The sequence below is a fragment of the Bombina bombina genome, chromosome 10, assembly GCF_027579735.1.
Source record: "Bombina bombina isolate aBomBom1 chromosome 10, aBomBom1.pri, whole genome shotgun sequence".
In the NCBI taxonomy this organism is placed as follows: Eukaryota; Metazoa; Chordata; class Amphibia; order Anura; family Bombinatoridae; genus Bombina; species Bombina bombina.
The window spans coordinates 182,566,652-182,583,225 of NC_069508.1; the positions used below are offsets into that span (position 1 = coordinate 182,566,652).

The following is a 16,574-nucleotide window of genomic DNA, read 5'->3' on the forward strand; positions in this document are numbered from 1 at the left end:
GAGTATCTTGTCCCTTTAAGAGGGTTTTCCCTGGACTCTATGATGCTTTGTGTGTGCATTTTTTTTCTTTTTAAAATGCAGCACTCAAAGGGATATAAAAGTCCCAACATTTGGGGCGTGTCCAAGTAGCGGCTCTGAGCGGTCGCATCTTCTTGGAGCTCTGGAGGAAAAAGCAGTAATCCGACGGTTATTGTTTTATTTTAACAGCATCCAACAAATCTACGATAATTATCGCAGTCACAGTAACATCCATACCTTAAATGCTGTGCTGGTGATTCCAGAGCGAGCCGGAATCGGACAACTGAGGCCTGTAGCGGCAGCATTCTTTCAGGAATCTTCCCCCCCCCCCCGGACCTGCGGGGTATTTGGCCACTGCTGGCTGCACACTTAACAACAAGCGCACCATAGCAATAACCTTTAACGAGTCCTCACCTCTCTACTAAAGTCGCAATCACTATTGGCAATGGCGACAAAAACAGCAACCACGTGGGAGTGACGATGTCCAAGATAAACTGGATTAGCAATTTGTCAAGCTTGAAGGCACTATTGCAAGGTTTAAATTGACCTTCAGAGAAAGAACTTTCATCATATATGGAAAATACTACACTTACAAAAGGCAAAGATTTACCCATACAGGACTACCCGGCTGTCACAGCAAATCTGACCTTGCATCTCGATGTGATCAAACGTTCTGGTGAGTCGGCCCCATCACAGATAATCTCGATATCTTGTTCATTTTTATTATGCCTGATGAAACAGCCACTGGTGGGCTGAGAAACGCGTTGCAATTTTATTATACTTATTTAAATAAAGTAAGTTTTATCCAAACTTACCACTTGCTGCCATACTTTGTGTTTTTGATCTAAACACCATCAACCTGAGATTGGACACTGGAAGTTCCTGACCCCTTTGGGATAAGTCTACTGGGTGACTTTATTGATCCCAGCTCGCCTCTATAGCACCAAGGGAGGTGCTCTACTAAATGTGAGTGCATATTTATCTTTCCACTTTCCATCGCTTGTCTCAACAATACTGGGCCATATAGGCTCCTTTGTGTGTTTTTCTATATAATCCTCTGCAGAGATCCGGATACATTATATAGTCCAGTCTTCTAGGTGACTGTTACTGATCCCAGACTGCCTCCTCCACACCACTAGGGGTGTCTGACCACATGTGAGTGTAATCACTAACACCTATCACAAATTCTGTTCCATACAATATTGGGCCCTGTGGCGCTTCTGTTTTTTGTGTTGTTTGCAGAATTATGATCTTGGATCTTGGCCGTGATCCTTACAGTCAGCTGCCTCGACCAGCCCAGATTTCACATTTCTAGACAATTTGAAGACACCGTTCTATAGCGAGTTCACTTTTAAACATTTATTATTATTAATTATTATTAACAACTATTTTTCATATACATATGTGTATAATATCTGTTTTATTACTTCACCTTATATATTATAGTGTGTGATTTGAATAATGTTTATTATTGTATGTGTGTACCACACACTAGTGACTACAGAATATAATCTAATACCAGTAAATACTCCTATCATTCTATTGATATATATTAGAATAATCACACTTAGAGGTATTTAATATTGTTGGTTATACAAGGGCGCCCCTAAACAAACTGGCAATTTGTCAAGCTTGAAGGCACTATTGCAAGCTTTAAATCGATAAAAGTACCTTCAAAGAAAGAACTTTTATCATATATGGAAAATACTACACTTACAAAAGGCAAGGATTTACCCATACAGGACTACCCGACTGTCACAGCAAATCTGACCTTGCATCTCGATGTGATCAAACGTTCTGGTGAGTCGGCCCCATCACAGATAATCTCAATACCTCCCGACTGCCCATCTTCCATAACGAATATCATTTTTGAACAGAAAGGATCCTTGGACCTTACGTGGCGGTAAGCCCTTACATGATACGGATGTCATCTTTAATTGAATATGGAAAGGATATACAGTTCCTTACAGGTGGTGCTTTATATATCTGCTTCTAGCTTTAATTAATCTGGAACCGGACATGAGACCTTACAAGATATTACCTGACAGCTTTATTATTGGGGACATCCTTTCCTGACGACTACCCCTGAACCAACAATACGACCTTAGGATTTGTTCACTCGCTGGACCATCATGGACCCGCAACAAGATAGCAGCCCCCACCAGTTCCTCCATGGTCAAGCATATATCTTCTCTTTTAGCACAAAAGTGTAAGCAGGGACAGGAGAAGGATAAAGTATGAAGGCCACTCTTTTTATTTACTCAGTAACTGATCTGCATAAAAGAAGTGCATCATATCTGGCCAGAAACTAGAACACCTCTTGGAATTACCCCACGCATCTTTATCCGATTCACCTAGAGAGCACTATACTATAACCTATTGCCATCTTTGTTAAAGGACCTGATCCTGTAACTACTGGGGACTAACAAATATAACAGCAGTGCATATAGCGTTCTTCAGCTAAGTTTATATCATAGCCTAGAATTATAAAACATGAATCATATTTATGAGATGATATGAATGACTCTGTTAACAGTTTTCACTGTGTTATGTTATAGATCACTCTCGGTCTCTATAGACCGCAATTTAGGCATATTACCCCTTAAAAGAAATATAGACCTAGCAACAACATTATCACCCTTTCCAGATTAGATAGATGCTAATTGGCTAAAACTCACTATTTACCCTTTTACCCGCAATGTTTTTAATCTACCAATAGCATCATTAAATTCTTACAATCCACTATGGAAATCAAGAAGGCTCCGCTGTGGCAGATCTCAGCGGTAAGGTAACATACAGAAAGGGATAGGTTATATTTACCACAAACCCCTTTATAATAAAAATCCATAAGCCCTCTTATTATGTACATCCTGGTCTTGCGGCTAGCGGCCGGAGCTGCAGGCAAGAATAATGCCTGGTTATCTACTTTACTGTTACTATGCTCTGTGTAAACTGAGAGCCTTCTCAATCAATCATTCATTTATTTATGTCACCTTTACTCCTATAAGGGTTAACAGATCCGTTTTGGCCATTCATGTAAATCCCTATCTCCACCCTCAGTATTATATGTCACTACCTTTATAATACAATCGCATTTAAAAACTTTTCACTTACCGTAATTCACCATGCACGTTTTGTTTAAATAGTTTTTTTAGCTGGCCACCAGGAGGCACTGTTTACAAGGAATATGAAGAAATACTATCATCTAGATTACGAGTTTTGCGTTAAACAGGGTGCGAAACTAACGCAACAAAAGTTGCGTTATTTCACCCTCCATAGAGCTGTCATTACAAGTTACTGAAAAGCCTCCTTGTGCGTGCGATATGGTTGCGTTAAGCTCCATACCGCACAAAATCCAAGGGCTGCTTTGACGTGCTCGTGCATGCTTTCTCATGGATATTAATGGGGAGAGAGTGTTAGAAAAACACCCTAAGTGCGGAATGGCGATCGCCGTAACGCAACCCCTTTGATGTCTATGGGGAAAGAAAAGTTACGTTTAAACCTAACACAAACCTCAAGTCTAAATACCCCTAATCTGCCGCTCCCGACATCGCCGAAACTAATAATAGTTATTAACCCCTATTCCGCCACTCCCCGACATCGCCGCCACTATAATAAAGTTATTTACTCCTATTCAGCCGTTCCCCCACGTTGCCGTCACTAAATAAAGTTATTAACCCCTAAACCTCCGGCCTCCCACATTGCCACTACTAAATAAACCTATTAACCCCTAAACCTCCGGCCCCCCCCACATCGCCATTACTAAATAAACCTACTAACCCCTAAACCGCCAGCCCCCCCCACATCACAAAACACTAAATTAAACTATTAACCCCTAAACAGCCAATAGGATTTCAGTAGCTCTCATCCTATTGGCGGATTTGAATTTGAAGAATCAAATCAGCCAATAGGAATGCAAGGTACGTCATTTTGAAACGGCTACTTTGCATTGAAGCTTCAGTGTACGGCGGGGACCGTATGAAGAGGACGCTCCACGCTGGATGTCTTTGCCGCTCCGCTCCTTGACGGATGTCTTCACTGCGTCGCCGGCATGAAGATAGAAGACGCCCCCAGGATGGATGAAGACTTTGCTGCCTGGATGGAGATAGATGTCCGGACTTCAGAAACCGTGAGTAGATCTTCAAGGGTTAGAGTTAGGTGTTTTTTTTTAGATTAGGGTTTGGGCTTTGAAAAAGAGCCAAATGCCCTTTTTGGGGCAATGGGTAGCTTAGGTTTTTTTTTTTAGAGTTAGGTTTTTTATTTTGGGGGGTTGGTTGGGTGGTGGGTTTTACTGTTGGAGGGACTTTGTATTTTTTTTACAGGTAAAAGAGCTGATTTCTTTAGGGCAATGCCCTACAAAAGGCCCTTTTAAGGGCTATTGGTAGTTTATTGTATGTTAGTTTTTTTTTATTTTGGGGGGCTTTTTTATTTTTATAGGGCTATTAGATTAGGTGCAATTGTTTTTATTTTTGATAATTTTGTTTATTATTTTTTTGTAAGCTTAGTGTTTTTTTATTTTTCGAAAGTTAGTTTTTTTTAAATGTGTAATTTAGATTTTTTAATTGGTAGTTTACTTAATTTTATTAGAATAGTTATGTTAGATTAATATATAGTTTAAACTTAGTTTTTTTTATTTCACAGGTAAGTTTTTATTTATTTTAAGATAGTTATATTGTAATCTTAATTTAAAGTTAGGCAGTGTTAGGTTTAGAGGCTAATAGATTAATTTAGTGTTTTGCAATGTGGGGGGCCGGTGGTTTAGGGGTTAATAGGTTAATTTAGTGGCAGAGATGTGGGAGGCCGGAGGTTTAGTGGTTAATAACTTTATTTAGTGGCGGCGATGTCGGGGAGTGGCGGAATAGGGGTTAATATATTTAAGATGTATGTCCTAAAAAAAGGAATAAGAAGGCGCCACATAGGGTAATATCGTCAGGTAGGATAACACGGACAAATAGACGATAAGAAACTCACAAACGAGGAGGCACTTGGATATGCCAGAAATCGCAGGCCGGGACCTCTTTGTCGCCCGACAGACACAAACAGCAATGACCGCCGACCGGGCACGTGGGGACGTTCAGCCAATCAGGGACAAGCAGACACCAACGCCTTCCTATGTAATAGCTATCTCGACTTTACTAGTAACCACTATTATCCATGGAAAAGAAATGTGCCCTATGGGCAATTTAAATGTGTCCGTAGGAATTGTAATACGGTTTTAGTTTATGAGATACAGAGTAAGGTTCTAAAAGAAAGATTCCAAGAGAAAAAATATCCCCAACATATCATTGATAGTGGTTATGAAAGGGCAAAATTTGATGATAGATTATATTTTCACAATAAAAAAAGAAATTAGATCAACTAGAGATAATGCAAAAAAACGCACTATGTTCATTAAGGAATATAATTGTAATTATGATTTGATTAACATACTTTATGAGGAGTAATATGTCTTGCGCATCCAACTATGTGATATACCTCTTGTCCTGTTTCTGTGGTTGTCAATATATAGGGCGTACTGTAGGCGTCTTAGTATAAGATGGTCGGAACATTATCGCAATATTAAAAATAATTTTAAATCACATAGTGTACCCAGACACTGCCATTTGAAACATAATGGTAGATTAGATTGTTTTAAAATTACACCAATTGAACATATTCCTAGGCCAGACTTTTATAATCGGTTCTTTAGGTTAAGACAAAGAGAGACTTATTGGATCCATAAACTCCAGACATTACATCCACTTGGTCTTAATATGAATGTAGATTTAGCAGCTTTTCATGAATTTATAAATATGAGATCTTAGACCACTGGAGTATGGACCAATAATATGTTACTTCCTATTTTAGCTTCATCTGTTTGAGGTGATAAATTCAATATTAGTGGGTCAAGTAATGTGTGATTCCATTACATTATGATAGATCGTTGTAAATAACTTATTATATTAATATTAGAATTTAATAGGGTTATTCCACCATTGGCATCACACACTCATACTTGTATATATTTTTTATCTATTTATATCCATGGAATTTATATAGTAGTTTGATAGAAGATTAATAGAGGGTAATCTTATCATTGGTGCTGATAATGTCCAACCATTTTTTGGAGTGTTACCAATTGTATGTCTACGGTTGTTTATTAATTTTTAATATATTAATTTATATATCCATCACCTAAATAAATTCATACAAATTTAGAGTTTTTTTTACTATTGAGGGTTTTTCAACCACTTAATGTTGTACCATTTAGTTTACATTTAACTATTAATATTATATTATTGTGTATCAAAATATCTCATATATTATAATTTATTGTATAGATTGAGTGCATTAATTTTATGTAATGGATTTATGTGCAAAGCTTACCATATTAACTAGTTATCAATATTAGGGAATAGAAATCGCTCTTTGTATGACACCATTTGTTTGATTATGGGAGTGTGCCGATCTCTACCATCTGATTGGTCAGAGGGAGGTACTAATACAGCAGGGGTTTAGTGTGTATTTTACAGCCTGATGAAACGGCTCTGCGTAGCCGAGAAACGCGTTGCTGAGTTTTATATATTTTAATAAGTTTTTATATCCCTTGCTGGAGTCGATTTGATTCTATTATATTCCCGATCTTATTGCCACATTTGCCGAAGGAAGTGAGTAGCCTGGGTGACGACAGGGCGTCCACATTTACACCCCCCCTCCACTGGTAGTGGCGTTTGGAACCTCCATAGGAAGGCATTGGTGTCTGCTTGTCCCTGATTGGCTGAACGTCCCCACGTGACCGGTCAGCGGTCATTGCTGTTTGTGTCTGTCGGGCTACAAAGAGGTCCCGGCCTGCGATTTCTGGCATATCCAAGTGCCTCCTCATTTGTGAGTTTCTTATCGTCTATTTGTCTGTGTTATCCTACCTAACGATATTACCCTATGTGGCGCCTTCTTATTCCTTTTTTAGGACATACATCTGACATCTCTACCTGGGGAGAGCTGCCTTTCATTCGATCGTTCCTCTATAGGGTGCAAAAATCCCTATTTCTTTTAATATATTTTATATATATATATATATATATAAAATGACACGACTCCTGATAGCTGGGTTACTGCTTTTATGCTGAAATTGCCATTTTTTCAACGTTAAAAGTCGCAACGCAAAACTCGTAACATAGGTGTATATGTTTTCCAAACTTATACTTACATTACAGACCATTACTGCTAATGCTATCAAATATGCACTTCGAATAAGTCTAACTACTGAAAGGTTTTCCATTATATTATGTTTGTTTACATTTATTTATTTTCATAGTTGTTAAATCAGACAATGGTGGTTTTAGTACAGATTTATTTCAGAGTGCTGCCTGTGCAGCCATTTTGGGCTATTGTATCCCCTCTGTTGAAATGAGGGGAGAGAAAATACATGCACCCCTCCCCATGTTTATGTGAACCCCTAGTTTAATAGCTCCTCAGGTCCAAGAGTGACCTTATTTTACTTTACCACTGAGGGGTTTCTACAAATATGATGTCAGATGTAATTAGCATTTAATGATGTTTTGTATGACTATCCTGTTTTGTCTTTAATAAAAAAAAAAAGTTGCAACATTTTCTACAGTTCTTTAAAATAAAACCTTTTTATGCTTAAAAAAAATATGTTTTCTTAAAGGGACATTAAAGCAATTTTCCTATGCACAGTATGTATCACTGCAGTATGTATACAAATGTTTTGTTAAAATTTGCATTGTTTTACAGTGCAAGTTCAGTTTATGTTCTCTGCAGTGGCCAATTAGAATCAGGTATAAGTGAGCTCCTGCACTGATCTAATAATAATCATCACTGTATAGAATGTTGTACAATCCGCTCAGACTTACCTTTCATTCACTTCCTGCATGATACTGGCTGTAGAGCGCTGACCAGAGATGATCTCTCTCCCAGGGGAGTCCCTCGCTCTCTCCTGCAGATGTCTGAGCTCGCTGGACAGCTCGTGTCTAAGTCCTTCCACCTTCCTCTCCAGCGCAGAGTCCTGTTTGTCTCCCTGCAGCGCTCTCAGCTGACGCACTTCATCTGTGTAACACACATGCGCACAATACGGTCACTGTGTAACACACATGCGCACAATACGGTCACTGTGTAACACACATGCGCACAATACGGTCACTGTGTAACACACATGCGCACAATACGGTCACTGTGTAACACACATGCGCACATTACGGTCACTGTGTAACACACATACGCACAATACGGTCACTGTGTAACACACATGCGCACAATACGGTCACTGTGTAACACACATGCGCACAATACGGTCACTGTGTAACACACATGCGCACAATACGGTCACTGTGTAACACATACGCACAATACGGTTAACAATACGGTCCCTGTATAAAACACAAGCTCACAAGGCAGGCCCTGTGTAACACACAAGCGCACAACACGGCCCCTGTGTAACACCCATGCGCACAACACGGCCCCTGTGTAACACACATGCGCACAACACGGTCACTGTGTAACACACATGCGCACAATACAGTCACTGTGTAACACACATGCGCACAATACAGTCACTGTGTAACACACATGCACACAATACGGTCACTGTGTAAGACATATGCGCACAATACGGTCACTGTGTAACACATATGCGCACAAAACGGTCACTGTGTAACACACATGCACACAAAACGGTCACTGTGTAACACACATGCGCACAATATGGTCACTGTGTAACACACATGCGCACAATACGGTCACTGTGTAACACACATGCACACAATACGGTCACTGTGTAAGACATATGCGCACAATACGGTCACTGTGTAACACACATGCACACAATACGGTCACTGTGTAAGACATATGCGCACAATACGGTCACTGTGTAACACATATGCGCACAATACCGTCACTGTGTAACACATATGCGCACAATACAGTTAACAATACGGTCCCTGTATAACACACATACGCACAACACGGTCCCTGTGTAACACACAAGCGCACAACACGGTCCCTGTGTAACACACAAGCGCACAACACGGTCCCTGTGTAACACACAAGCGCACAACACGGTCCCTGTGTAACATACATGCGCACAACACGGTCCCTGTGTAACACACAAGCGCACAACACGGTCCCTGTGCAACATACATGCGCACAACACGGTCCCTGTGTAACACACATACGCACAACACGGTCCCTGTGCAACATACATGCGCACAACACGGTCCCTGTGCAACACACATGCGCACAACACGGTCCCTGTATAACACACATACGCACAACACGGTCCCTGTGTAACACACATGCGCACAATACGCTCACCCCATTCTGCAGAATCACACACGCTCACCCTATTCTGCAGAATCTCACACGCTCACCCTATTCTGCAGAATGACACACGCTCACCCCATTCTGCAGAATGACACACGCTAACCCCATTCTGCAGAATGACACACGCTAACCCCATTCTGCAGAATGACACACGCTAACCCCATTCTGCAGAATGACACACGCTAACCCCATTCTGCAGAATCTCACACGCTAACCCCATTCTGCAGAATCTCACACGCTAACCCCATTCTGCAGAATCTCACACGCTAACCCCATTCTGCAGAATCTCACACGCTAACCCCATTCTGCAGAACCTCACACGCTAACCCCATTCTGCAGAATCATAAACGCTCACCCCATTCTGCAGAATTACACACACTTACCCCATTCTGCAGAATCACACACGCACACCCCATTCTGCAGAATCACACACGCACACCCCATTCTGCAGAATCACACACGCTCACCCCATTCTGCAGAATCTCACACGCTAACCCCATTCTGCAGAATCTCACACGCTAACCCCATTCTGCAGAATCTCACACGCTAACCCCATTCTGCAGAATCACACACGCTCACCCCGTTCTGCAGAATCACACACGCTCACCCCGTTCTGTAGAATCCCACACGCTCACCCCGTTCTGTAGAATCCCACACGCTCACCCCGTTCTGTAGAATCCCACACGCTCACCCCGTTCTGTAGAATCCCACACGCTCACCCCGTTCTGTAGAATCCCACACGCTCACCCCGTTCTGTAGAATCCAACACGCTCACCCCGTTCTGTAGAATCCCACACGCTCATCCCGTTCTGTAGAATCCCACACGCTCACCCCGTTCTGTAGAATCCCACACGCTCACCCCGTTCTGTAGAATCCCACAAGCTCACCCCGTTCTGTAGAATCCCACACGCTCACCCGTTCTGTAGAATCCCACACGCTCACCCCGTTCTGTAGAATCCCACACGCTCACCCCGTTCTGTAGAATCCCACACGCTCACCCCATTCTGTAGAGTCTCACACGCTCACCCCATTCTGCAGTCTCACGCTCACCCTATTCTGCAGAGTTACGCACGGTCACCCCATTCTGTAGAATCCCACACGCTCACCCGATTCTGTAGAATCCCACACGCTCACCCCATTCTGCATAGTCTCACGCTCACCCTATTCTGCAGAGTCACGCACTGTCACCCCATTCTGTAGAATCCCACACGCTCATCCCATTCTGTAGAATCCCACACGCTCACCCCATTCTGTAGAATCCCACACACTCACCCCATTCTGTAGAATCCCACACACTCACCCCATTCTGCAGAGTCTCACGCTCACCCTATTCTGCAGAGTCCAGCACGCTCACCTCATTCTGCAAAGTCACGCACGGTCACCCCATTCTGTAGAATCCCACACGCTCACCCCATTCTGTAGAATCCCACACGCTCACCCCATTCTGTAGAATCCCACACGCTCACCCAGGGTCGGCTCCAGAACGAATGAAATGGGGGGAATTTTTTTTTCACGAGGGGGCACGCATTTAAAAAGCATGTATGAGAGTCAAAATAATAGCAGACCTACTGTGGCAGTCCAGGGGTTACATTTATCAGATCTCTGGCTGTGCAGGAGTTAGATTTGTTTATATTTCTGGAAGTGCAGCGGTTACATGTGTCATATCTCAAGGAGTATAGGGGTTACATTTATAAGATGTCTGGCAGTGCCGCAGCAGTTACATTTACCAGATTTATGGCAGTGCAGGGGTTACATTTGTCATATCTCAGGAATGTCTCCCACATATGACACAGGCAGCCAGTGGACACTGTTTGTAGCTCTACCAATGACCCTACTAATGATCAAATAAGTTTGAGTGCCAAGCAGTACATTACTTGTACAGATATTATTAATGATATTTACCAGCACACACATAGTATATACAGGAGTCTGCAGAGGAGAAAGTTAATACCAAGACCAAGAGACTCCAAGAGGCAGCAAGCTCACCTGCAAGAGAAGTTTTTTGGGACATCTTCATTGCAAGAAACCTATTCCCACATACTCCAAGAGACAGATGAGATTAAAAGAGAACAACTACCGGTTTACTGGAACAATCTACCATTGATATACCCCCCAGTGCGGCACACTTACCTCATCAGATTGAGGTAGTTTCTGGTAAGGGTATCCATTACTATTTACCACCACTAGGAATCAACTTGCTATACACTACTCCAGAATTGACTTTTTGACTAGCTCTCACATATATATATATTTTAAACATTTTTTATTTATTTATTTCATCATTTATTACTTTTTACAAACCCATTCATCATATATTCTACTGTCTATGTAGTAGGATTTACTGGCGCTGTTTACCTCCTTCCTTCTATATATATATATATATATATATATATATATATATACATGGAGTGCAAAATTATTAGGCAAATGAGTATTTTGACCACATCATCCTCTTTATGCATGTTGTCTTACTCCAAGCTGTATAGGCTCGAAAGACTACTACCAATTAAGCATATTAGGTGATGTGCATCTCTGTAATGAGAAGGGGTGTGGTCTAATGACATCAACACCCTATATAAGGTGTGCATAATTATTAGGCAACTTCCTTTCCTTTGGCAAAATGGGTCAAAAGAAGGACTTGACAGGCTCAGAAAAGTCAAAAATAGTGAGATATCTTGCAGAGGGATGCAGCACTCTTAAAATTGCAAAGCTTCTGAAGCGTGATCATCGAACAATCAAGCGTTTCATTCAAAATAGTCAACAGGGTCGCAAGAAGCGTGTGGAAAAACCAAGGCGCAAAATAACTGCCCATGAACTGAGAAAAGTCAAGCGTGCAGCTGCCAAGATGCCACTTGCCACCAGTTTGGCCATATTTCAGAGCTGCAACATCACTGGAGTGCCCAAAAGCACAAGGTGTGCAATACTCAGAGACATGGCCAAGGTAAGAAAGGCTGAAAGACGACCACCACTGAACAAGACACACAAGCTGAAACGTCAAGACTGGGCCAAGAAATATCTCAAGAATGATTTTTCTAAGGTTTTATGGACTGATGAAATGAGAGTGAGTCTTGATGGGCCAGATGGATGGGCCCGTGGCTGGATTGGTAAAGTGCAGAGAGCTCCAGTCCGACTCAGACGCCAGCAAGGTGGAGGTGGAGTACTGGTTTGGGCTGGTATCATCAAAGATGAGCTTGTGGGGCCTTTTCGGGTTGAGGATGGAGTCAAGCTCAACTCCCAGTCCTACTGCCAGTTTCTGGAAGACACCTTCTTCAAGCAGTGGTACAGGAAGAAGTCTGCATCCTTCAAGAAAAACATGATTTTCATGCAGGACAATGCTCCATCACACGCGTCCAAGTACTCCACAGCGTGGCTGGCAAGAAAGGGTATAAAAGAAGAAAATCTAATGACATGGCCTCCTTGTTCACCTGATCTGAACTCCATTGAGAACCTGTGGTCCATCATCAAATGTGAGATTTATAAGGAGGGAAAACAGTACACCTCTCTGAACAGTGTCTGGGAGGCTGTGGTTGCTGCTGCACGCAATGTTGATGGTGAACAGATCAAAACACTGACAGAATCCATGGATGGCAGGCTTTTGAGTGTCCTTGCAAAGAAAGGTGGCTATATTGGTCACTGATTTGTTTTTGTTTTGTTTTTGAATGTCAGAAATGTATATTTGTGAATGTTGAGATGTTATATTGGTTTCACTGGTAAAAATAAATAATTGAAATGGGTATATATTTGTTTTTTGTTAAGTTGCCTAATAATTATGCACAGTAATAGTCACCTGCACACACAGATATCCCCCTAAAATAGCTATAACTAAAAACAAACTAAAAACTACTTCCAAAACTATTCAGCTTTGATATTAATTAGTTTTTTGGGTTCATTGAGAACATGGTTGTTGTTCAATAATAAAATTAATCCTCAAAAATACAACTTGCCTAATAATTCTGCACTCCCTGTATGTATATATATATATATATATATATATATATATATATATATATATATATATATATATATATATATATATATATATATATATATATATATATATAAATAAAACAACCTTGGGGACAAATAGGAGATGTTTTGAAACATGTAAATAATAAACATAAGGCTATTTCACTCATTGTCCCACAGCTACATTTGAAGTGTGTGTATTTGAGCACCTATAATCTGACACACATTTTACACTGATCACTGCAGATAAAGCAGTCACAATGCACACTTGTTTTGTGTGACCTGTGGGGAAACAAAGGAATTCCTAATTTGCTTCTTTATCTGTGGCTGCCAGGATATAAAGCACAATAGGGAAGGGATATTACTCTCACACACACATTGGTTATACGGCTGTGTTTTCACAAAATTACTTCTGCCTTCCCTCTCACTGACTGTTAGCTTCTCCCAGCACTTCCTGCAGAGGTCTGATGATGTCATCATCTCACTTATGCTCCATAGTAAGTGGGCTAGCAGGAGGAGGGGCATTGCAAGCCCTAGGTTAACTGTGAGAGCACCAGCAGGGAAATTCAACTTTATTTGTTATCTGGTTGTAAATAGAGGAGAGTAAAGAGATTAGCTGGGCCCTCCTAAGTGGCGGATCTCCAGGGTCCAGTGGCCGCAAATGGTTTATGCGACATTTGGGACCCTGGGGGACCCGTCACTTTTAAAATGTAAAAAATAAATTAAAAAAAAATTTAAATCACTTTTTTTTTTTTTTTTGCCCTGGGGGGCACAGCATACCATTTAGGTGGGCATTGCCCCCCAATGCCCCCCCTTGGAGCCGACCCTGCGCTCACCCCATTCTGTAGAATCCCACACACTCACCCCATTCTGTAGAGTCTCACACACTCACCCCATTCTGTAGAGTCTCAAGCTCACCCTATTCTGCAGAGTCTCACACACTAACCCCATACTGTAGATTTTCACAAGCTCACCCCATTCTGTAGCGCCCTCAGACACTGGTACGTATCCTACCTTCTAAACTTTGTATTCTTTGCTGCTGATGGTCACGGTCTCGCTCTAACTTGCTAATTGCCTGATGAAGGGACGTGATCATCTGTATAGGAAATAATTTATTTAACAGGGTCATTAAAGTCATTTTATTCATACAAAAGAAGGTAATTTAAAATTTACACTTCTTGAAAAATGAATCCAGTCCTGAACAAAATTATTTAAATTTTCATGTTTCTGGGGCATGTTCCTATTTGTTAATAGAACTGAGGGAATTGTCTTTATCAGCCCATAAGCTGACTGTTTACCACTGACTAAAACAAACATGCATGCCTGGTTACTTTCAAAAGTCATTTGATTGGCTTTAGAGTAAACTTTATTCCTGCAAAACATATTTTTTCTTTAATTACTGCTCTCGCATATCCATGGTAGAAGATATATGAATTTAATGTAAATTACATAAATATAAACAATTACTTTTCTCTGCTGGGGTGTATAAAAGTATCAGTACTTTATCACAAGCGTGTGACGCCTGTCCTAGATCTCTCTCACACTTTGTACCTAGCGGTCGGATGGGACAGATAAAATATATAAATACCAAGCAGGAAGGGTTTAGTAAAAGGTCTCCACAAATGACAGAAAAGAAAATGACATTTCTGTGCCTAACTAGCAACGCAAGTCTGTTTGGGCACTAATAAAGTCACGTTACCAGACATTCTTGTCAGTGATTTGCATAATTATCCATATCTGGAGGTCAATGATAGATTTAGCCAGAACGAAGACTTATTACACAACTGCCACATGGTTTTATAAAGCGTTATTTTTTATGCCCTTTACTTCTTTTCTCACACTACTGACTACATGACTTTTCCATAACCGCACTGTTCTCTGTCTTCTTTCACTAGCATTCCCCAAAATGATGTGTGTACCGAAATGTGTACAATCTACATTATATGGACAGTCAGGTTCAGAAAACACGCTCAAAAGCATTAGATTGTAATTTTTATTAGAGGCTATAGGTGATCGCTGCTTCTTTATTGGTTCACGGTGTTCTGCTTGGGAACATTTATTGTTCTTGTAACTTGTCTTTTTGTAAATATAACCTGATCCTCATGCAACTTATAGCACGGTGCTGTGTGTGGCTAAGTTACAAATAAATAACTATAAGGGGCAGAAAACACTAAAATCTGATCATGAGTGCAGCCGTTTATTAGAAGATTTCAGACATTTTATATTGACTCTCCTTTGCTCACTCTTATTCTTACATATAGGGTTTTTATGATACCCGTTTTTATATAGTGATTTGTGCATATTATATACATAGGTTAGTGCCCCCTATTGGGTCTTTTTAAATTGGCCAGTTTTTATACGTATAAAATAGCACTATTTAAAAATATTTAAAAAAAATGTTGAATGAAAAAAAAGGTTACATTACACGTTTGTTTTGATTTTTACACTATCAGGAAATGTAACTCGGCCTAAATGCACGCAAAACACAACATTATTCATCTGTGTATAGCACTATATAGCAGCAATTTAGCAAGAATGCATTTAACAATGTTGTACATTGTCCAAGCACTGTTGCCATCTGGTGTTCAAAATTGTATCATAGATTAAAATCTATTTAAATTAAATCAAAAAGTGAGAAAACAGACAAATACATACATAATCTGTCCAAAAAAGCGCTGTAGACTTGTCCTCTCCAATTGGCAAAAAAAGGCCTTTTTTAGGAGGACACCTTTTCTAGGACTTTGTGAAGAGCCAGCAGGGCTAATGTCAATATACTGCTGGAGAAGCCAGAGGAAAATGCCCCCAAGATTCCCTGCCGGTAGCTGGATACCTCGGCGTCGGGTGGGGACACCCCTAAAACACGTCCAACAGACTGAAAGAGTTAAACATGACTTTTGAGTCAAGGCAACGCGTTTCGGCAGTTTACGGGCCTTTTTCAAACCAAGAAACGCATCACCCTGACTCAAAAGTCCTGTTTATCTCTTTTTCAGTCTGTTGGAAGTGTGTGAGGGGTGTCCCCACCTGACGCCGAGGTATCCAGCTATCGGCCGGGAATCTTGGCATTTTCCTCTGGAATCTCCAACAGTATATTGACATCAGCCCTTATGGCTCTTCACAAAGTCCTGGAAAATGTGTCCTCCTAAACAAGGCCTTTTTTGACAATTGGAGGAGAGAAGTCCACATCGCTTTTTTGGACAGATTATGTATGTATTTGTCTATTTTCTCACTTTTTCAATTTAATTTAAATAGATTAAAATCTATAAAATAGTTGC

General features: G+C 40.8%; 1 protein-coding gene across 1 annotated transcript in view; it reads right to left on the minus strand.

Annotated features, from left to right (window-relative positions):
* LOC128640786 (myosin-4) overlaps positions 1 to 16,574 on the minus strand; it is a 42,747-nt gene that overhangs the window by 22,130 nt on the left and 4,043 nt on the right. Inside the window, exons 5-6 of the mRNA XM_053693207.1 lie at positions 14,317 to 14,398; positions 7,872 to 8,064 (exon numbers count right to left, since the gene is read on the minus strand). Coding sequence (XP_053549182.1) covers positions 7,872 to 8,064; positions 14,317 to 14,398 — 275 coding nt within the window. The remainder of the gene's footprint in view (positions 1 to 7,871; positions 8,065 to 14,316; positions 14,399 to 16,574) is intronic.